This window comes from Salvelinus namaycush, chromosome 8, assembly GCF_016432855.1.
Source record: "Salvelinus namaycush isolate Seneca chromosome 8, SaNama_1.0, whole genome shotgun sequence".
NCBI lineage: Eukaryota > Metazoa > Chordata > Actinopteri > Salmoniformes > Salmonidae > Salvelinus > Salvelinus namaycush.
In genome coordinates, this window is record NC_052314.1 from 31,009,379 (window position 1) to 31,031,762 (window position 22,384).

The following is a 22,384-nucleotide window of genomic DNA, read 5'->3' on the forward strand; positions in this document are numbered from 1 at the left end:
TGAGAGACAGTTTCATCATAGCGCTTGATGGTTTTTGCGACTGCAGTTGAAGAAACTTTCAAAGTTCTTGACATTTTCCAAATTGACTGACCATCATGTCTTAAAGTATTGATGGACTGTCGTTTCTCTTTACTTATTTGAGTTGTTCTTGCCATAAAATGGACTTGGTATTTTACCAAATAGGCTATCTTCTGTATAGGGATCCCGGGTGGCGCAGTGGTCTAGGGCACTGCATCGCAGTGCTAGCTGCGCCACCAGAGTCTCTGGGTTCGCACCCAGGCTCTGTCGCAGCCGGCCGCGACCGGGAGGTCCGTGGGGCGACGCACAATTGGCATAGCGTCATCCGGGTTAGGGAGGGTTTGGCCGGTAGGGATATCCTTGTCTCAGTATGTAAAAATGTAATTAAAAATGTAAAAATGTATGCACTCTACTGTAAGTCGCTCTGGATAAGAGCGTCTGCTAAATGACTAAAATGTAAATGTAAATGTAAATGTATACCAACCATACCTTGTCACAGCACAACTGATTGGCTTAAACACATTAAGGAAAGAAATTCCACAAATTTACTTTTAACAAGGCACACCTGTTAATTGAAATGCATTCCAGGTGACTACCTCATGAAGCTGGTTTAGAGAATGCCAAGAGTGTGCAAAGCTGTGATCAAGGCAAAGGGTGGCTATTGTGTTATTTCATAGTTTTGATGTCTTTACTATTATTCTACAATGTAGAAAATAGTCAAAAGAAAAGAATAACCCTGGAATGAGTAGGTGTCTCCAAACTTTTGACTGGTACTATTTATGATTGACCCTGTATTCTGATTATGGCTTCTATAGGCTACAGTTAAAAGTAACGGACAAAGCATTTATCATTTACACAATGCTGAGGTGTCAGTTGTCTCATTTGGTAATGGGTTCAACGTTCTGACTGACTGCTAAACAGTGCAAAGAAGGAAGCAAGAAGACACATTTAACATGTGTACCTGTTGCAAGATGGCAAGATTACCTGTAGGTAAAACTTCACCTAAACATAGTAGAGTAGAAGCGGTTACAGACTGCAAACGTTCGGTTAGAAAAGTTGAGATACAAGGTTCTGAACTGACTACTGTTCTAACTTCAGCGATTGTTGGCATTTTTGCATCTCAAGCACAAGTCTTTGTTTCTGTACATATAAGTAACAAGATCCATCATATACAGTATAGAGACAGGTCTTATAAAATAGAGGGACGGGCTGGTATTGTGCATATTAAGAAAAACATATAGCTTTAGAATTGTTCTATCTATCTATATTTCTATGTATCTATCCATATTTACATGTAGAGGATAAAGATATAAAGTGAAAATGTGTAAACAACCCTCTAGTTCAGGACGCCACTGGAAGAAGCTCTGGAAAGGACGTGGCCGTGTGCTGCTCCAGGCTTGGGTGCTCATTGGACGAGGGGTGTGCATGGTGCAAGGGATGCTCATCATGGAGCTCAGGGTGCTCATGGGTTTCGGGGTGCTCATTGGGCAAGGGGGGCTCCTGCTGGGGCAAGGGGTGATCATGAGGAGAGGGGTGTTCCAAGCAGGAGTGCTCATGGTGCGTCTGGGGCTCATGAGCCGTGGGAGGCTCATTGGATGTTGGGTGCTCCCGAGAGGGGTGCTGCTGGGGGGGCAAGGAGGGCGTCTCTTTGTGTAGTCGCAGGACCTCCACCATGCCAGCTCCTGTGCGAGGGACACTGGTATGCATGAGGTGCCTCTGTAAGTGCCTGAGCCAATCCTCCTGGATAGACAGAGGACCCTGGAAGACGAGGTCACAGAATCTGCATAGGAGAGAGAGAGAGTTAAGTTAACCTAGGCTAACATAACCTAGCCTAGGTTAGCATACATATGGATACTATTTAGCATCTGAAGTGGCAATAATTGTCCTGTACAGGTGAACAATATATTTTAGAACCGAAGCATGACCATTTCACAATATTAAAGGGGCACTCCGTAATGTCTTTGTGCCTTGTGGCCACAGGGTGGAATGCACAACAAATCAATACGCACACAAAAACAGGGAGGGGACAGAGAAGCTTGTTGTGGTCCTACATACCTACAGGTGAGTCTATACATCTCCTCAACAGCACATGGGAGAGCTGAGAACAGGGTGTTCTTTGGTCCAGCCCTCAACCTAGGCTTCTTCAGTATACAGGAATAGGCTGAAAGACACAAATCATCTCATTACAGACCAAGTCAGTACAGACCAACTTACTATAGACAACTCCATGCAACTTAGCAGACTGATTGACACCAGGAATGAGAGAGTCACAGGCTGTGTCCCAATGGGGGCCCTGGTCAAAAGTAGTGCACTATACAGTACTGTACATTTGGAAAGTATTCAGAACCCTTGGACTTTTCCGCATTTTGTTACGTTATAGCCTTGTTTAATTTTTTTTAAATTTTTTTTATCATCCTCATCAATCTATACACAATACCCCATACATTTTTGCAAATGTATACAAAAATTAAAAACAGAAATACCTTATTTACATAAGTATTCAGACCCTTTGCTATGAGACTCGAAATTGAGCTCAGGTGCATCCTGTTTCCATTAATCATCCTTGAGATATTTCTACAACCTGATTGGAGTCCACTTGTGGTAAATTCAATTGATTGGAGATGATTTGGAAAGGCACACACCTGTCTATATAAGGTCCCACTGTTGACAATGCATGTCAGAGCAAAAACCAAGCCATGAGGTCGAAGGAATTGTTCGTATAGATCAGAGACAGGATTATGTTGAGGCACAGATCTGGGAAAGGGTACCAAAACATTTCTGCAGCATTGAAGGTCCCCAAGAACACAGTGGCCTCCATCATTATTCAATGGAAGAAGTTTAGAACCACCAAGACTCTTCCTGGAGCTTTCCGCCCGGCCAAACTAAGCAATCGGGGGAGAAGGGCCTTGGTCAGGGAGGTGAATGAGAACCCGATGGTCACTCTGACAGAGGTCCAGAGTTCCTCTGTGGAGATGGGAGAACCTTCTGGAAGGACAACCATCTCTGCAGCACTCCACCAATCAGGCCTTTATGATAGAGTGGTCAGATGGAAGCCACTCCTCAGTAAAAGCCACATGACAGCCCGCTTAGAGTTTGCCAAAAGGCACTTAAAGGACTTTCAAACCATGAGAAACAAGATTCTCTGGTCTGATGAAACCAAGATTGAACGCTTTGGCCTGAATGCCAAGTGTCACGTCTAGAGGAAACCTGGCACCATCCCTACTATTGAAGCATGGAGGTGGCAGCATTATGCTGTGGGGATGTTTTTCAGCTGCAGGGACTGGGAGAGTAATAAGGATCGAGGGAAAGATGAACAGAGCAAAGTACAGAGAGATCCTTGATGAAAACCTGCTACAGAGCACTCAGGACCTCAGACTGGGGCAAAGGTTCACCTTCCAACAGGAGAACGACCCTAAGCACACAGCCAAGACAACACAGATCTGGCTTTCGGGACAAGTCTCTGAATGGCCTTGAGTGGCCTAGCCAGAGCCCGGACTTGAATCCGATCTAACATCTCTGGAGAGACCTGAAAATAGCTGTGCAGCAACGCTCCCCATCCAACCTGACAGAGCTTGAGAGGATCTGCAGAGAAGAATGGGAGAAACTCCCCAAACACAGGTGTGCCAAGGTTGTAGCATCATACCCAAGAAGACTTGAGGCTGTAATCGCTGCCAAAGGTGCTTCAACAAAGTACTGAGTAAAGGGTCTTAATACTTATGTAAATGTGACATTTCTAAAAACCTGTTTTTGCTTGGTCATCATGGGGTATTGTGTGTAAATTGATGAGGGGGGAAAAATGTCATCCATTTTGGAATAAGGCTGTAATGTAACAAAATGTGGAAAAAGTAAAGGGATCTGAATATTTTCCGAATGCACTATATAGGGAATAGGGCACCATTTTGGATGCAATGTTCTGTACATGTTCAATAGGTGTCACGTTCCTGACCTGTTTTCTGTTATTTTTGTATGTGTTTAGTTGGTCAGGGCGTGAATTGGGGTGGGCATTCTATGTTTTGTGTTTCTATGTTTAGGTCAGGTGTAATTAGCCTTATATGGTTCTCAATCAGGGACAGGTGTTTGACGTTTCCTCTGATTGAGAACCATATAAAGGTAGGCGTTTCACACTGTTTGTTTGTGGGTGATTGTCTTCTGTGTCTGTGTATGTTGCACCACACGGGACTGTTTCGGTTTGTTCGTTCGTTTGATGTAGTCTGTTCCTGTTCGTGAGTTCTTCGTGTATTTATGTAGTTCCATGTTCAGGTCTGTCTACATCGGTTTTGTTATTTTGTAGTTTGTTGAAGTGTTTTCGGTTTTCGTCTCTCTTTAATAAACTTCGTTATGTCAAAGTATCACGCTGTACTTTGGTCCAATCCCTACTCCTCCTCTTCGTCTGAAGAGGAGGAGGACAGCCGTTACAGAATCACCCACCAACCATGGAGCAAGCAGCGTGAGAGGAACCAGCAGCAGCGGCCAAAGAACCAGGACTCGTGGACTTGGGAGGAAATATTGGACGGAAAGGGACCCTGGGCTCAACCAGGAGAATATCGCCGCCCCAAAGCTGAGCTGGAGGCAGCGAAAGCAGAGAGGCGGCATTTCGAGGAGCTAGCTCGGAAGCAGGAGAAGGATCTGGGCTACACTACGTGGGAGGAGATCGACAGGTGGGCGATCAACCCAGGGCGAGTGCCGGAGCCTGCCTGGGATTCTCTGGCGCAGTGCGAGGAGGGATACCGGCGAATGGAGGCAGCACGACGACGCGGTAGGAAGCCTGTGAGTAAACCCCAAAAATTTCTTGGGGGGGGGGGGCTAAGAGGGAGAGTGGCGAAGTCAGGTAGGAGACCTGCGCCCACTCCCTGTACTTACCGTGGAGAGCGAGAGTACGGGCAGACACCGTGTTACGCAGTAGAGCGCATGGTGTCTCCTGTACGTGTGCATAGCCCGGTGCGGTACATACCAGCTCCTCGTATCGGCCGGGCCAGATTGAGCATTGAGCCAAGTGCCATGAAGCCGGCTCTACACATCTGGCCACCAGTGCGTCTCAGCCGGCCAGAGTCTGCCGTCTGCCCAGCGGCGCCTGAACTGCCCGTCTGCCCAGAGGAGCCTGAACTGCCCGTCTGCCCAACGGCGCCTGAACTGCCCGTCTGCCCAACGCCGTCTGAACTGTCCGTCTGCCAAGCGCCGCATGAACTGCCCGTCGGTACTGAGCCTTCAAAGCCGCCCGTCTGCCATGAGCCTGCAAAGCCGCCCGTCTGCCATGAGCCTTCAGAGCCGTCCGCCAGACAGGAGCCGCTAGAGCCTTCCGCCAGACAGGAGCCGCTAGAGCCTTCCGCCAGACAGGAGCCGCTAGAGCCTTCCGCCAGACAGGAGCAGCCAAAGCCTTCCGCCAGACAGGATCAGCCAGAGCCTTCCGCCAGACAGGATCAGCCAGAGCCTTCCGCCAGACAGGATCAGCCAGAGCCTTCCGCCAGACAGGATCAGCCAGAGCCGTCATCCAGCCATGACCAGCCAGAGCCGTCATCCAGCCATGACCAGCCAGAGCCGTCATCCAGCCATGACCAGCCAGAGCCGTCATCCAGCCATGACCAGCCAGAGCCGTCATCCAGCCATGACCAGCCAGAGCCGTCATCCAGCCATGACCAGCCAGAGCCGTCATCCAGCCAGGATCCGCCAGAGCCGTCATCCAGCCAGGATCCGCCAGAGCCAGCCAGCCAGGATCCGCCAGAGCCAGCCAGCCAGGATCCGCCATCCAATCCGGTGTTGCCCCTCAATCCGGTGTTGCCCCTCATTCCGGTGTTGCCCCTCATTCCGGTATTGCCCCTTAGTCCGGTGCTGCCCCTTAATCCGGTGGGTTTAATTTGGAGGGTGGTCATTGGGAGGAGGCTACAAAAGCGGGGATTTATTATGGTGGGATGGGGACCACGCCCAGAGCCTGAGCTGCCACCGTGGACAGATGCCCACCCAGACCCTCCCCTAGACTTTTGGTGGTGCGTCCGGAGTTCGCACCTTGAGGGGGGGGTTCTGTCACGTTCCTGACCTGTTTTCTGTTATTTTTGTATGTGTTTAGTTGGTCAGGGTGTGAATTGGGGTGGGCATTCTATGTTTTGTGTTTCTATGTTTAGGTCAAGTGTAATTAGCCTTATATGGTTCTCAATCAGGGACAGGTGTTTGACGTTTCCTCTGATTGAGAACCATATAAAGGTAGGCGTTTCACACTGTTTGTTTGTGGGTGATTGTCTTCTGTGTCTGTGTATGTTGCACCACACGGGACTGTTTCGGTTTGTTCGTTCGTTTGATGTAGTCTGTTCCTGTTCGTGAGTTCTTCGTGTATTTATGTAGTTCCATGTTCAGGTCTGTCTACATCGGTTTTGTTATTTTGTAGTTTGTTGAAGTGTTTTCGGTTTTCGTCTCTCTTTAATAAACTTCGTTATGTCAAAGTATCACGCTGCACTTTGGTCCAATCCCTACTCCTCCTCTTCGTCTGAAGAGGAGGAGGACAGCCGTTACAATAGGGTACATTCAACACTGTCATTTCAGAAAGGTGCCTTTATGTTCTTGACTTTTGTGACCAGGCTTAGTGAACTTACTTGTTCCTTCTAACAAGGCAACCCTCTTCCTGCGTGCGTAAGCGCGAAGATGATTGGACAGGCTAACAGCACTGGGAAATGTTGTGTTACAGTGAATGCAAATCTTCTTATTAGATGCATTTCTCTCTGTAAAGTGAGAGAGACATTGAAAGAGAGAAAAATCAAAAGAAAGCAAAGCACACAGAAGTTGAGTTCAAAACTTTAAACATGTTCCAGAAACTCATTGACAACACTTTTCTTGCAAGGAGAACGTCTTTGAACAAGTGTCAAGATTGTAGCATCTAATCAAAATGCCTCCGGATAACCATGCTCTGTTTGTTTTTAACTTCATTAACAGTTGCCTTCCATTAGAGACCCTTTGTTTGGATGCTGCCCACTTTTTCAAATAGTTCAACTTCTACACGCATTACATCTAAATTAATTGCTGCTTGGGTTTCAGGGTCTTTGATAAGTGTCTTTGAGAAATAAAATCTGGAGGTGAGTTGAGGTGACTTTAGGGGAAGAATCTGAAGAAATATAAGAAATATGACTACAGAGCACATAGATGAACATGAAGTAAAACTGCTATTCCCTGTGTGCCATCACCTCTCCCTCCATCTGTTTTCATATTTTAAAGATCTGTTTTGCACTTAGCAGTTGGAGACGTGTTGTTGAGAGTAATGTTTATCACAATCTAAGGACTCCAGGGTGCCTATTTTCACCTGTAGCAGAAGATTCACGCAGGGTTTGGAACAATTTGGGGCTTTAAAATGTTATTTCGGCTATGACAAGAAATTCGTACTGTGCTGATTGTGTCAATATTGCACATTAATTACAATGGTTTGGCATGGCACTGCAGGCTACATCTAGAGCATGTTAAATCGTAAAAGCATTAGATTATGAAAGGTCTCTTCGAACACCTGTTAAAACAGATTTGATTGGGTAACAAGCCCACACCGAGTTTCTATGCAGGCTGTCCTGAAGCTACTGGCAGTTGTGTGAAAACAATAGCGACAGCTTCCCATTCATTTCACACCTAATAGGTGAAAAAACATCTGCTACAGAGGTGTTTTTTAACCATGACAAGCTACTAAAGGTTATTTAAATTACCAGCAAAAATGTGTGTTAAATCTCCATTTAACATAACACTGATTACAGCAATATGGTGTAGAAGCCATTGTTAGATGGTTAAAACCAAATGCGTGACTCGGTCTATTCTACCTTTAAGGTTTCAGCTTTCAGCTATAATGTAAAAAGTAACTTTGACATTCAACACTGTCAGCCACAAAACGGGCAATCACTAGAATTCTGACAGACCAAAAAAAATTGCTATCTGATTTAAAATCTTTATTAATCATTCTGCAAAATGGACGGGAACTCTTATTTGGACAGACATTAAACAAAGGTGTGTAAACACAGCTGATGTGCTTCCAGAGCCACATCAAAAGAACGTGACAGTTGTTTTATTTCAATTTCAAAGCCCCTTTGGTGACATTCATTATTTTTGTGTGCGTTACAATAATTAAATTGACTGTGAACTTTTCTTTTTTTCTTGTTTCTTTTTTAAAATCCAAGTCCGTTTGATTGACATGTTGTGATTTAACATGGGCTCCTGTAGGTAATGAAAAGCTGTAGAGTTAGTAAAACATACAAAAACAGCTGTGGAACAAGACAAGTTTGTGTTTCATTAAAGCAAGCTAATACTGTAATTGGTGTGCACAAGTCACATATTATCTTAATCTGTATCATCGCACTCTATAAAACTATTACGAAGAACACCTAAAAGAATCATACTTATCTGCAAAGGACTAAACTGATTAATCTTATGAATGAAGATAGAACACTGTGAAAAGAACAGACTGTTTAGCTAATAAAGCTGTGTCTGTCACTTCTATCCATCTTCTTCTATCTGCCTTAACTGGATTTTTTGTCTTATTTGATTCTAGTTGAAACAGACTGATCATATGTCATATATGTTTTGCCATCACAAAGAGGGGCCTTGTTGCACTACAATAATAATTACCATCAAATAAAATATACTTGGCAGACAAAGTAACTGTAGTTTGTAACTCTATAGTTTTTAACTCCGTTACTTGGCAGAAAACAGAAAAATGGCATATTTTGGTTAACTGGGTTGTTTTAAACACTGTTGAGTCTCATCACAATAAAATAATGTTTTTTTTGGGGGGGGGGTGCAAAAAAAGACATGTAAAAAGTCCTTTTCAACTTTACCATGATGTCACCAATTTTGAAATTGTACAATCTCAATGTCTTTTTCAGTTCTGAAAGTGTTCTAAAATGCTGATATTCTGATGTGTATAGAAATTATTTGTGAGGCTTCTTACCGTGGGCCCAGTGTGTTTCCAGGTTGCTAGCCTGTTGGTTCTGTCTCCCCTCAACCCTCTCTTTGGTCACAGTAAAGTAGTTCTTATCTGCATCATCCTTGTCTAACTTCCTCTTCCTCAAAAGCTCGCCTAAAGTGCTCCGGGAAGGTTCAATGACACCTCGTATCTGTAATAATAATAATACATAATACATTTTACTTGCATCTTTCAAGATACCAAAAGACACTTACAGAGTAAAATAAAATAAAGATATTGAACATAAGCAAATCAAATCGTATTTGTCACATGCGCCAAATACAACTGGTGTAGACTTTACCGTGAAATGCTTGCTTATGAGCCCTTCCTAACGATAAAGAGTAATATATTACTATATATAACCTAAGTGTATGTAAACTTCCGACTTCAACTGTATGTATAAAAATATATATATATATATATATATATATATATATATACATACAGTTGAAGTCGGAAGTTTACATACACTTAGGTTGGAGTCATTAAAACTCGTTTTTCAAACACTGATTATTAGAAAACCCTTTTGCAATTATGTTAGCAAAAGCAATTATGTTAGCATAATTGCAAAAGGCTTTTCTAATGATCAATTAGCCTTTTAAAATTATAAACTTGGATTAGCTAACACAATGTGCCATTGGAACACAGGAGTGATGGTTGCTGATAATTGGCCTCTGTGCACCTATGTAAATATTCCATTAAAAATCTGCCATTTCCAGCTTCAATATCATTTCGAACATTAACAATGTCTACACTGTATTTCTGATCAATTTGATGTTATTTTAATGGACAAAAAATGTGCTTTTCTTTAAAAAAACAAGGACATTTCTAAATGACCCCAAACTTTTGAATGGTAGCATATATAAGTAAAAGTTAATCACACAAAATAGGATGGTACCAATACAGCACAACAACAGTACCTCTATATTCTTCCTCTCAGGAAAGAAATCCTCTCTCTCAACTCCCTCCTGCCTGGGTGTATTTGCACTGGGATCCCATGGAGTGGGAGTGCCATTCTGGCCCAGCTGGCAGCCATGTTGGATCTTCACTGGGATCCCCATCGGTGTTAGGAAAAGCCTGTCGCTGCCAATGAACTTCTGGGAGATGATTGGTCGAGAGATGAACTGCTTCCTGTTCAGGTTTCAAATAAAACACAACAATGATATAGCCAGAGAGATACATGAAAAAATAAATAAAAATGAAGACAAATTCAAAGAAATAAATCATATCTACAGTACCAGTCAAAAGTTTGGACACACCTACTCATTCAAGGGTTTTTATTTATTGTTACAATTTTCCACATTGTAGAATAATAGTGAAGACATCAAAACAATTAAATAACACATATGGAATCATGTAGTAAGCAAAAAAGTGTTAAACAAAACAAAATATATTTTAGATTTAATCTTCTTCAAAGTCACCATCTTTTGCCTTGACGACAGCTTTGCACACTCTTGGCATTCTCTCAACCAGCTTCACCTGGAATGCTTTTTCAACAATCTTGAAGAAGGAGTTCCCGCATTTTCTGAGCACTTGTTGGCTGCTTTTCCTTCACTCTGCGGTCCAACTCATCCCAAACCATATCAATTGGAATGAAGTCGGGTGATTATGGAGGCCAGGTCATCTGATGCAGCACTCCATCACTCTCCTTCTTGGTCTAATAGCCCTTACAAAGCCTGGTGGTGTTGGGTCATTGTCTTGTTGAAAAACAAATGATAGTCCCACTAAGCTCAAACCAGCTGTGGTAGTCATGAATTCTAAATAAATCACAGACAGTGTTACCAGCAAAGCACCCCCACACCTCCTCCTCCATGCTTCGCGGTGGGAACCACACATGCAGAGATCATACGTTCACCTACTCCGCGTCTCAAAAAGACACAGCAGTTGGAACCAAAAATCTCAAATTTGGACTCTTCAGGCCAAAGGACAGATATCCACCGGTCTAATGTCCATTGCTCGTGTTTCTTGGCCCAAGCAAGTCTCTTCTTCTTATTGGTGTCCTTTAGTAGTTGTTTCTTTGCAGCAAAATCGACCATGAAGGCCTGATTCACGCAGTCTCCTCTGAACAGTTGATGTTGAGATGTGTCTGTTACTTGAACTCTGTGAAACATTTACTTGGGCTGCAATTTCTGAGGCTGGTAACTCTAATGAACTTATCCTCTGCAGCAGAGGTAACTGTGGCTCTTCCTTTACTGTGGCGGTCCTCATGAGAGCCAGTTTCATCATAGTGCTTGATGGTTTTTGCGACTGAACTTGAAGAAACGTTCAAAGATCTAGAAATGTTCCGCATTGACCGACTTTCATGTCTTAAAGTAATGATGGACTGTTGTTTCCCTTTGTTTATTTGAGCTGTTTCTTCCATCATATGGACTTGGTCTTTTACCAAATAGGGCTATCTTCTGTATACCAAACATACCTTGTCACAACACAACTGATTGGCTCAAACGCATTAAGAATGAAATAAATTCCTCTAATTACATTTTAATTTCATGAAGCTGGTTGAGAGAATGCCAAGAGTGTATAAAGCTGTCATCAAGGCAAAGGGTGGCTACTTTTCTCACCTCATCTATTTTGATCTCTTTAATACTTTTTTGGTTACTACATGATTCCATGTGTTATTTCATAAATTTGATGTCTTCACTATTATTCTACAATGTAGAAAATAGTAAAAATCAAGAAAAACCCTTGAATGAGTAGGTGTGTCCAAACCTTTGACTGGTAATGTATACATACAGTGGGGAGAACAAGTATTTGATACACTGCCGATTTTGCAGGTTTTCCTACATACAAAGCATGTAGAGGTCTATAATTTTTATCATAGGTACACTTCAACTGTGAGAGATGGAATTTAAAACAAAAATCCAGAAAATCACATTGTATGATTTTTAAGTAATTAATTTGCATTTTATTGCATGACATAAGTATTTGATCACCTACCAACCAGTAAGAATTCCGGCTCTCACAGACCTGTTAGTTTTTCTTTAAGAAGCCCTCCTGTTCTCCACTCATTACCTGTATTAACTAATTGTGGGAAGCTTTGGGAAGGCTACCCGAAACGTTTGACCGAAGTTAAACAATTTAAAGGCAATGCTACCAGATTCAAATTGAGTGTATGTAAACTTCTGACCCACTGTGAATGTGATGAAAGAAATAAAAGCTGAAATAAATAATTCTCTGTACTATTATTCTGACATTTCACATTCTTAAAGAATCTTGTTTCTCATGGTCTAAGAGTCCTTTAGGTGCCTTTTGGCAAACTCCAAGTAGCCAGTCATGTGCCTTTTACTGAGGAGTGGCTTCCATTTGGCCACTCTACCATAAAGGCCTGATTGGTGGAGTGCTGCAGAGATGGTTGACCGTTTGGAAGGTTCTCCCATCTCCACAGAGGAACTCTGGAGCTCTGTCAGAATGAACAACAGGTTCTTGGTCACCTTCCAGATCAAGGCCCTTCTCCCCCGATTGCTCAGTTTGGTTGGGCGGCGCACTCAAGGAAGAGTCTTGGTGGTTAAAAAACTTCTTCCATTTAAGAATGTTGGAGACCACTATGTTCTTGGGGACCTTCAATGCTGCAGACATTTTTTGGTCCCCTTCCCCTTCCCCAAAACTGTATGGACAATTCCTTCGACCTCATGGCTTGGTTTTTGCTCTGACATGCACTGTCAACTGTGGGACCTTATATAGAAAGGTGTATGCCTTTCCAAATGATGTCCAATCAATTGAATTTACTACAGGTGGACTCCAATCAAGTTGTAGAAACATCTCAAGGATGATCCATGGAAACAGGATGCACCTGAGCTCAATATCGAGTCTCATAGCAAAGGGCCTGAATACTTAAGTAAATAAGGTTTTTTGTTTTTAATAAATTAGTAAAAATGTCTATATACCTGTTTTCACTTCGTCATTATGGGGTATTGGGTGTAGATTGCTGAGGATTTTCTTTTTATTTAATACATTTTAGAATAAGGCTGTAACGTAACAAAATGTGGAAAAAGTCAAGGGTTTCGAATACTTTCTGAAGGCACTGTATATATGATATACAAACTACATGGCTACAAAAGTATGCGGACACCTACTCATCGAACATCTCATTCCAAACTCTTGGAATTAATAAATGCGGAAGACACCCCTTTTGCTGCTACTATAGCCTCCACTCTTCTGGGAAGGCTTTCCACTAGATGTTGGAACATTTCTGTGGGGACTTGCTTCCATTCAGCCACAAGAGTATTAGTGAGGTCGGGCTCTGATGATGCGCGTTTATGCCTGGCTCGCAGTCAGCGTTCCAATTCATCCCAAAGGTGTTCAAAGGCGTTGAGGTCAGGAACCTGAGCAGACCAGTCAAGTTCTTACACACCGATCTCGACAAACCATTTTGGACCTTGCGTTGTGGACGGGGGCATTGTCATGTTGAAACAGGAAAGGACCTTCCCGAAATTATTGCCACAACGTTGGAAGCACAGAATTGTCTTGAATATCATTGTATGCTGTAGCATTAAGATTTCCCTTTACTGGAACTAATGGGCCTAGGCCGAACCATGAAAAACAGCCCCAGACCATTATTACTCCTCCACCAAACTTTACAGTTGGCACTATGCATTGGGGCAGGTGGCGTTCTGCTGGCATCCGCCAAACCCAGATTAGTCTGTTGGACTGCCAGATGGTGAAGCATGATTCATCACTCTAGAGAACGCGTTTCCACTGCTCCTGAGTCCAATGGCAGCGAGCTTTACACCACTCTAGCCAATGCTCGGCATTGCGAATGGTGATCTTAGGCTTGTGTGTGGCTGCTCGGCCATGGAAACCCATTTCATGAAACTCCAGACGAGCAGTTCTTGTGCTGAAGTTGCTTCAAGAGGTAGTTTGGAACTCGGTAGGGAGTGTTGCAACCGAGGACAGAAGATTTGTACGTGCTATGCAGTTCAGCATCTGGCGGTTCCGTTCTGTGAGCTTGTGTAGCCTACCACTCTGCGGCTGAGTCGTTGTTGCTCCTAGACGTTTCCACTAAACAATAACCACACTTACAGTTTACCAGGGCAGCTCTAGCAAGGCAGAAATTTGACGAACTGACTTGTTGGAAAGGTGGCAACCTATGACAGTGCCACGTTGAACGTCACTGAGCTCTTCAGTACTGGCCATTCTACTGCCAGTGTTTGTCTATGGAGATTGCATGGTTGTGTGCTTGGCCATGTAGTATATATACAAATTATACTAATTTTGTGTCACTGATTTACACACAATACCCCATAATGTCAAAGTGGAATTTAGCTTGAAGAACATTTTAGAAATCCATCCAAAATTAAAAGCTGAAATGTCTTGAGTTAATAAGCATTCAACCCCTTTGTTATCTGGAAATTCCCCAAATCGAGCAGTCAATTTCAAACACAGATTCAACCACAAAGACCAGGGAGGTTTTCCAATGACCCGCAAAGAAGGGCACCTATTGGTCGATGGCAAAAAAACTAAAAACAGACATTGAATATCCCTTTGAGCATTGTGATGTTATTAATTACAATTTGGATGGTGTATCAATACACCCAGTCACTACAAAGATAAAGGCGTCCTTCCTAACTCAGTTGCCGGAGAGGAATGAAACCGCTCAGGGATTTCACCATGAGGCTAATGGTGACTTTAAAACAGTTACAGAGTTTAATAGCTGCGATAGGAGAAACGTGAGGATGGATCAACAACATTGTAATTACTCCACAATAGTAACCTAATTCACAGAGTGAAAAGAAGGAAGCCTGTACAGACATCCTGTTTGCAATAAGGCACTAAAGAAACTACAATTTGGCAAAGAAATTAACTTTATGTCCTGAACACAAAGCGTTATGTTTGGGGCAAATCCAACACAACACATCACACATCACATTTTTTTCAAGCACAGTGGTGGCTGCATCATGTTATGGGTATGCTTGTAATTGTTAAGGACTGGGGAGTTTTTCCAGGATAAAAAGTACTGGAATGGAGCTAAGCACAGGCAAAATCGTAGAGGAAAACCTGGTTAGTCTGCTTTCCACCAGACACTGGGAAATTAATGTACCTTTCAGGGCAAATCTACACTTGAGTTGCTTATCAAGAAGACAGTGAATGTTCCCGAGTGGCCGAGTTACAGTTTTGACTTAAATCTGCTTGAAAATCTATGGCAAGACCTGAAAATGGCTGTCTAGCAATGATCAACAACCAATTTGAGCTTGAAGAACTTTGAAAATAATAATGCACAATCCAGGTGTGGAGACTTACCATAAAGACTCACAGCTGTAATCACTGCCAAAGATGATTCTACAAAGTACTGACTCAGGGGTGTGAATATGTATGTAAATTAGATATGTCTGTAGTTCATTTTCAATAAATTAGCAAACATTTCTAAAAACATATTCACTTTGCCATTATGGTTTATTGTGTGTAGATGGTGAGAAAAAATGGATTTAATACATTTTGGATTCAGGCACAACAAAATGTGGAATAAGTCAAAGGGTATGAATACTTTCTGAAGGCACTGTATACATGATATAGGATATAATATTGTATTACATCTCTTAAAGGTGTGAACAGTAACTTTTTCGAGGAAATGTTTACAGTACCTGTTGAGAATCTGGAGGATGTTCTGGTGTTCCTGCTTGTCCTTTAGCAGCTCATTGAGAATACACACTGGACTCTTACTGGTGCTGGTGCTGGTCTTCCCTATTCGCTTCAGGTGGCCCCTCACGTGGTTGGAGAGGCCTGTCTTGGTGTCGAACCAGCCCCAGCACAGGGGACAGGTGTGCTCCGCCTGAGACTCCGGCTTCTCAGCTAAAACATGGAGATTATAAAAAAGGTTCCGTATTAACTATCTACATTTACATGTAATGCTCTTATCGCTCTTATCCAGAGCAATCTAGGTAAATTACTAGCTAACTTTGGGGTAACTTTGAACACTACACTATCTATACACTATCTATAGAAAAATAACATGACACACTTGACTTGGAAAAACTGTAATAAGTATAGTTACTGTGTAATTACAGATTACTTTAACCCTATTACAATGCAATAGTGCAGAAAACAATAAGTTACTGAATATAAATACGTTGCTCACCTTTTTTGATCCTCCGCACCACAGATGGGACCTTCCTGCGTATGCGTGGCTGTCGGTCCTGTGAGGCTACCCGCTCAGGTGACACCACATGGCGAGCGTCATAACTCAGCCCCAACCTGTACAGGTGCCCTCGCACGTGATTGGATAAGCCCACCCCAGACTCAAACACAGCAGGACAGTAGGGGCAGGACTTCCTTTCTGTTCCAAAAGAAGGGGAGAAGTCATAGTCATAGGAGAGACTCTGGTTGTGTGTGCTGGTGGTGGTGGGTGACTCTGGAGAATCGTCACACACTGAGCTTTCTATACACTCCTCTTTGATGATAAGCTTCTGTATGTCATCGCTGTCATACTCCCCATCCTTATCTTCAGTCTTATTATAATGGTGGTCAACCTGAACGGCGTTCTTTTCAAAACGGCCGATGTCAGCAGCAGGTGCAGGATTCTCTTTTATAGAAGAACCCCTCTGTCTGCGTATGAAGTAGCTACGGGCGTAGGGGTTCCTCTCGTTCTCACTACTATCCAGGAAGTTGGCTGTAGCCTCACTGGTGTAAGCACTAAAGTCATACGTGTCCTCATAATCATCGTCTCCCTCTGTGTCCTCAGGAGTGGTAGTCTCTTTTAACTTTGGGTTCAGTTTTGGCAAAACATTATCAACCACCTTGTCCACACTGTTGTGGAAGGGAGTGGACATTTTTCTTTTGGATGGAGTCTTTTGGGTAACAGCTTGTGCCTCTGACTTCCTGCCGGTCAAGTCGTTGCTACCTCCCTGACTCTTGTCAGAGTTGTAGCTATGATACAGCATCTGGCCTGGTTTAACCATCTTGGATGTAAGCAACACATCAACATTTGAGGGATATTTTGTCCTTTCGGAGATTCCTGAAACCACATGGTCGTATAGTTGATTGTCTTCCTCAACATAAGGGAGACCTGTTGTCACGTCTATTTTCTCTGTTGGTTTAGGAGATAATTTGCTTGGCTTGTCACTCCTCCACAGGGATGGTGACAGCTTGTTTGCTGAGCTGACAATGCTGCACTTGAACTGAGAGGAGGTAAGACCTTTGTAAGACTTCTGTGTGTCTGCTGTGTCTCTCATGTAAAAGTCAGCTACACTACCGGACCAAAAGCGAAAATCCGCTCTTTTCCAGAAAGCAGGCTTTTTAATACAGAACTTTGGCTTTAGCTGCAGTAGTTTCAAATCTGCTGCTTTTTTGGACAGGTCAGCTAGGCTATATTGATCTGGATGGTTAAGCGCTTTTTTAAATGGCGGATTTTCACATTCATCATCAGAATCAGACTGTTGGTGTATCAGCTCACAATGCCTTTTAAGGCCATCTTCATTCTGGGTGCTGAAAGGGCACACTTTACAGTGAAACAGAACATGACTGGATTCATCATTGTTATCTGTAAGAAACTCTGTCTCCTCATCTTTGATCACGTTCTTGTACTTGGACTTCAGTGTGTCACAGTGCATCGCGTACAGGTGTGCTTCAAGCTCCCGTTCCGTCAATGCCACGTGGTTGCACTCCGCGCAGAGGTAATAACGTTTATCCTTGTTGTGTGTCTTGGCGTGCTGGACGAACGTCTTGGGGCAATTGGTCCCGAACACACACTGCGGGCACTGGAGCTTGGCGTTCCTGCCTTCGTCTCGGAGTTTGTTGAGTCCCTGGATCTCCTCCATGAGTTTCTCCCGTCTCTCCTGGTGGATAATCATGTGCTTGAGGAGGGAGCTGCGATCGCGGAACGAACGCCCACATTCCCTGCATATAAAAGGCCGGGGAACTTTCTCGTGGTGGCGTACCTGATGATTTTGCCCATCTAAATGATACATCACATGTCTATGCAAATGCCTTTTCTCCTTGAAATTAACATTGCACATTGTGCATGGGAAGAATGATGGTTCTTGTTCGGATTGCTCGGTCTTAAGCTGTTTGGGCTTTCCACTAAAGAGGGAGACGGAGTGATTGTCCTCTTGGCAATCTGCTCTTACAATCAGTTTCTTAATGATTACAGGGCTGTCACTGGGATGCTCTTGACATGAATTCACAGAAGATTGTACATCAGCCTTTTTACAGGAGGAATCATCTTCATTTATGTTGGAGATGTCAAAATCCTCATCATCCTCCTCCTCTTCAATATGCCACTTTTTGTAAGTGTGATTTGTGCTGCAGTTGTAAACTTTTTCAGGAGAGCCTGCCGTACCCACCAGGTGTATTTTACGCTTCCTCTGTCTTTGGTTGGTAAGCTGAGACATCACTCCCACTCCTGCAGCGTTTGTCTCTAAGCTGCTGTCAACTGTGCGATTCTTCCACAACGCCCGTATGAGCTCTTTCTGTGAATCCCAGTGTAGTGCATCAGTCCCGTCAGAACCGTCCGACGAGCTCTCAGAGGACTCTGTGGTGTTTAAGTCCCATATAGATCTAGCTCTAGCCTTGACTCCCTCGGCCGTCCATATTTGGTTAATTGGCGTTTGGTGTGACTGTGGACTGTGGCCTGACAAGGTGGTGTCAGGGGCCTGGTAGGGCAGTTCAGCCTCACTAGCCTCAGAGTCTGATGGTGACGTGTTGTTGGCCCCTGGCTGCGTGGTGGCTAGTGTTTTCAGAACGAGCCCTGCTGGGTTCTTCAGGGCGTCTGATTGAAGCTCACTGGGTGGTGGTAACACCTGAGGGCTTGTGTCCCTCCCAAATTGTCGTAGTTGGGCGTCCTGGGCCTCCACCAGGACATTGTTGGACATTGTGCTGTTTTTGTTCAGGCCACAGCTCTCCTCTGAGGCGGGGTGTGAACCAGGTCCATTAACAAGTGCTCCTGAAGGCAGTGAATGGGCTGCTTGGGCTGTGTGGGGAACAGCAGGGACACTGTTGGGTACAAATGAACTGGGCTGTGCTCCATTTAAAGGGTTTGGGAGTCCGTCAGAAGACAGCTGCTCTGACAGACCTGCAGCATTGTTCTTCAGGGAAGACGTGTGACGCTGTAATGGCTCCTGAGTGGCACCGGAGCTGTCACACACTGGTTCCACCACATCTCCTTCTTTGTTCTCTTGTGCATTTGGCTTTATATCAGCCATCTCACCAGTATGTTCTGAGAAGAGAGAAACAGAGAAAAATAACCAAATCAGCTTTAAACATGCTCAATAATTTATGTCATGTTTTGAGAGCTAAAGGCGGTGAAAAATGCATTATTAAAATGTGTCAAATTGAAATATGTACAGCCCAACCCACAACAATTATCATATCACTACATTGTATATCGTTTCAAAATCAAATGCAGGCTAATACTATGTTGAATAACAAATCCAAACAATTACTATTTTATTCACAGTGTTAAGTTTCAGCTCTGCCTACTTTCTCCCCAACTGTTCCACACAATGAGAGTTTTATCCGCATTACTTCAGCGCTCCTCTCTGGTGCTGCATTATGATTTTCCTCACACCCTCGTCCGCCACTTCTCTTCACAACAAACCCTGCTGTTAGCCCCAGATACCCCGGTGAGGGCTCTTAATTACCAGAGCACACCTCTGGGATACAACCTTCCTGTTCCTCCCCGAAAGCTCCCAGACGCCTGCTAAAATTGACCAATTTCCATGGGAACAAAGTAGACTTCCAATGAGATCATACTCAGTCTTAGCACTCTGTGATGGTGCCAACACGGGTCCCAGCACGACGCTGTTGTTGCTCCAATCCTGACAAATTGGCATGCGTCGGGCTACACAATCAGTCTGTCTCACACAAACACACGCATGAACAGACACACACACAAACACGTGCACGCACGCACACACACACACACACACACACACACACACACACACACACACACACACACACACACACACACACACACACACACACACACACACACACACACACACACACAGAGAGATATAAAACACACACACAGCTATAAAAACACAAATATATAAACAGAAATCAATAGTCGTCAGGACAGATTGCTGAATGTAATAGAGACTCAACTGTTTAAACAAGCCACTTAAAAGAGTGAAAATACATGAATAAAATCTTCTAACATTTAACACTCTTCCTAGCCTTGTAATAGTCAAGCTGTGAGACTAAGAGACGAGGTGATGTATTTTACAGCTTGGTACAATGTGAAGTGTCCAGGCAGGGTTGTTGTAGCCCTAGCTGATAGACATAGGCTGCATCCCAAATGGCACCCTATTCTCTATTTAGTACACTACTTTTGACCAGGACCCATAGGGGCTCTGGTCAAAAGTTGTGCACTATAAGGAATAGGGTGCCATTTGGAATAAACCGTAGTGTAGTCCTCAATGTATGCTCAGTGGATTTGACATGATCCAGTGTTGGCTGCTCTCTACAGGAAGCTACGTCGCTAACGAAGTGGTAAATTCAGTGTTAATGAGTGGCTTCACTGTTACCACCTCTGAGGTAAAACCTTCCGAGCACCATATTCCCTCCATCTGCTGTAGTGTTACTGTAGGGGCTTGGGTTAGCAGGGAGGGAGAGGCAGAAAAGATGCTCTGCATTTAAAGCTAACGTCACTGCTACCCCCCTTGAACAGCAGGGTGGCAAATCCATCAGAATATGATTACAGCTTTACATTTAGAGGCTCATTAGCAGCAGTACTAGCCAGGGGTGAAAGTAAGGCGGTTTCGGTCCGGTACGGTGTCCCAGCAAAAAAATTGTGGGGGTATGCCGGTAAATCATGAGCCTATCACAATAATGCAAACAAAATATCAAGAAAACTGTTGGCTATTACACCATTATTTATCAGTAGGCTATCACATGTCAGAGGCATGAAAAATTAGCGAATGGACTTGAAAACGGGTGGTATAGCCTGCATTCCGGTGTGGTTCAACGAGAACACCGACATTTTGCCAAGGTACAGATGAATGGCAGACACTGAGCTGTGCATGGACAGCAGTGGAAGCATACATTCTGGACTAATGACTATCGCCTAAATGTCATTAGACTTTGTGGTGTTTTGTGTAACGGAGGCCTCTTTCCATTCATCACTGTAGGTTGTGAGTGGATGACGTGCGCGGGTAGCCTAGTAAAGGAGCCCTTTGAATTGACTGGTTGTGTTTACGCCACAATCAATCACATTTATTTATAAAGCCCTTCTTACATCATCTGATGTCACAAAGTGCTGTACAGAAACACAACCTAAAACCCCAAACAGCAAGCAATGCAGGTGTAGAAGCACGGTGGCTAGGAAAAACTCCCTAGAAAGGCCGGAACCTAGGAAGAAACCTAGAGAGGATAAAATAAGTCATACATTTTAAAAGTTAAATGACACATCTTTACAACTAGGCCCACAGAGATCCTATTAAATTATTATGGATTCTAGATGTAATTCTTGGATTAAGCGCGTGCATACATAAGAGGTCACCTACCGGGAAGAAATGAAATCTACTTTCACCCCTGGTACTAGCGTACAATATGACTCTCCCTCTTTCTGTTCCACATATCACAACCACAAGCAAGCAGCTAGGGTTCAACAGCAATGCCATTTTAAAACATGGATTTTCTTTTATTTACTTCATTTAGTTCATGTGAAAAAGGCTGACTTTGCATTGCCAGAAGCTATTTACAATGATTATAGGCTTAAGTACATTTACGTCGTATGCGTAGATCGACCTCTATCTTTTCTATTACCATTAATCCAGCTCTACATCTTTCCCCAAGACATCTTACAGTATATGCGAGAATGTTCCGTAATCATTATGTTCTAGAACATTCTTAAATAAAACCTTTGTGTTCAGCCAAATTCTACTGAATGCATCAAAAAATATTTTTTTTGATGAAAAACCTCCCAGATATGTATAATATGTCACTGGCATTTTTCTTTCTTTGACTCCTTTTGGTTCTGGGTGTATCAGCACTTGCAGTAACACTCGTATAGCACCTCATCTTGAGGTTACTGCAGGAAAAACAGTGAGGCGATAATTGCATATTATCATAATTTTTCTGTATTCCCTGAAGGTACATAAACCTTTCTGAGATATTTTATAATCAGCTTGTCTCAGCGACCCAATGTCTTTAAAAGCATCGTAGAAAAGCATTTCAAACTTTAGAACTTGAAACATCTTACTCTTGACCTTACAAGAACCCAAAACCTGTCGACAAAATACACTGAGTGAACAAAACATTAAGAACACCTTCCTAATATTGAGTTGCACCCCCCCCCCCCTTTTGCCTTTGGAACAGCCTCAATTCGTCGGGGCATGTACTCTGCAAGGTGTCAAAAGCGTTCCACAGGGATGCTGGCCCATGTTGACTCCAATGCCTCCCATAGCCTCCCATTGACTGGATGTCCTTTGGGTGGTGGACCATTCTTGATACACACAGGAAACTTTTGAAACTGTTGAGCGTGAAAAACCCACCAGCGTTTCAGTTCTT

At 43.4% G+C, this 22,384-nt stretch overlaps 1 protein-coding gene across 2 annotated transcripts in view; it reads right to left on the bottom strand.

The window, feature by feature from the left end:
• Positions 1-714: 714 nt before the first annotated feature.
• The window catches only part of LOC120052610 (zinc finger protein 644-like), a 43,288-nt gene continuing 21,618 nt past the window's right edge, over positions 715-22,384 (bottom strand). The window contains exons 3-9 of one of the 2 annotated variants that reach the window (XM_038999620.1): positions 16,011-19,085; positions 15,517-15,724; positions 9,859-10,069; positions 8,924-9,089; positions 6,600-6,725; positions 2,074-2,179; positions 715-1,798 (exon numbers count right to left, since the gene is read on the bottom strand). In XM_038999620.1, the coding sequence (XP_038855548.1) occupies positions 1,360-1,798; positions 2,074-2,179; positions 6,600-6,725; positions 8,924-9,089; positions 9,859-10,069; positions 15,517-15,724; positions 16,011-19,071 (4,317 nt within the window). In that variant the 5' untranslated portion in view covers positions 19,072-19,085 and the 3' untranslated portion in view covers positions 715-1,359. The remainder of the gene's footprint in view (positions 1,799-2,073; positions 2,180-6,599; positions 6,726-8,923; positions 9,090-9,858; positions 10,070-15,516; positions 15,725-16,010; positions 19,086-22,384) is intronic. The other variant, XM_038999621.1, reaches the window with a different exon arrangement.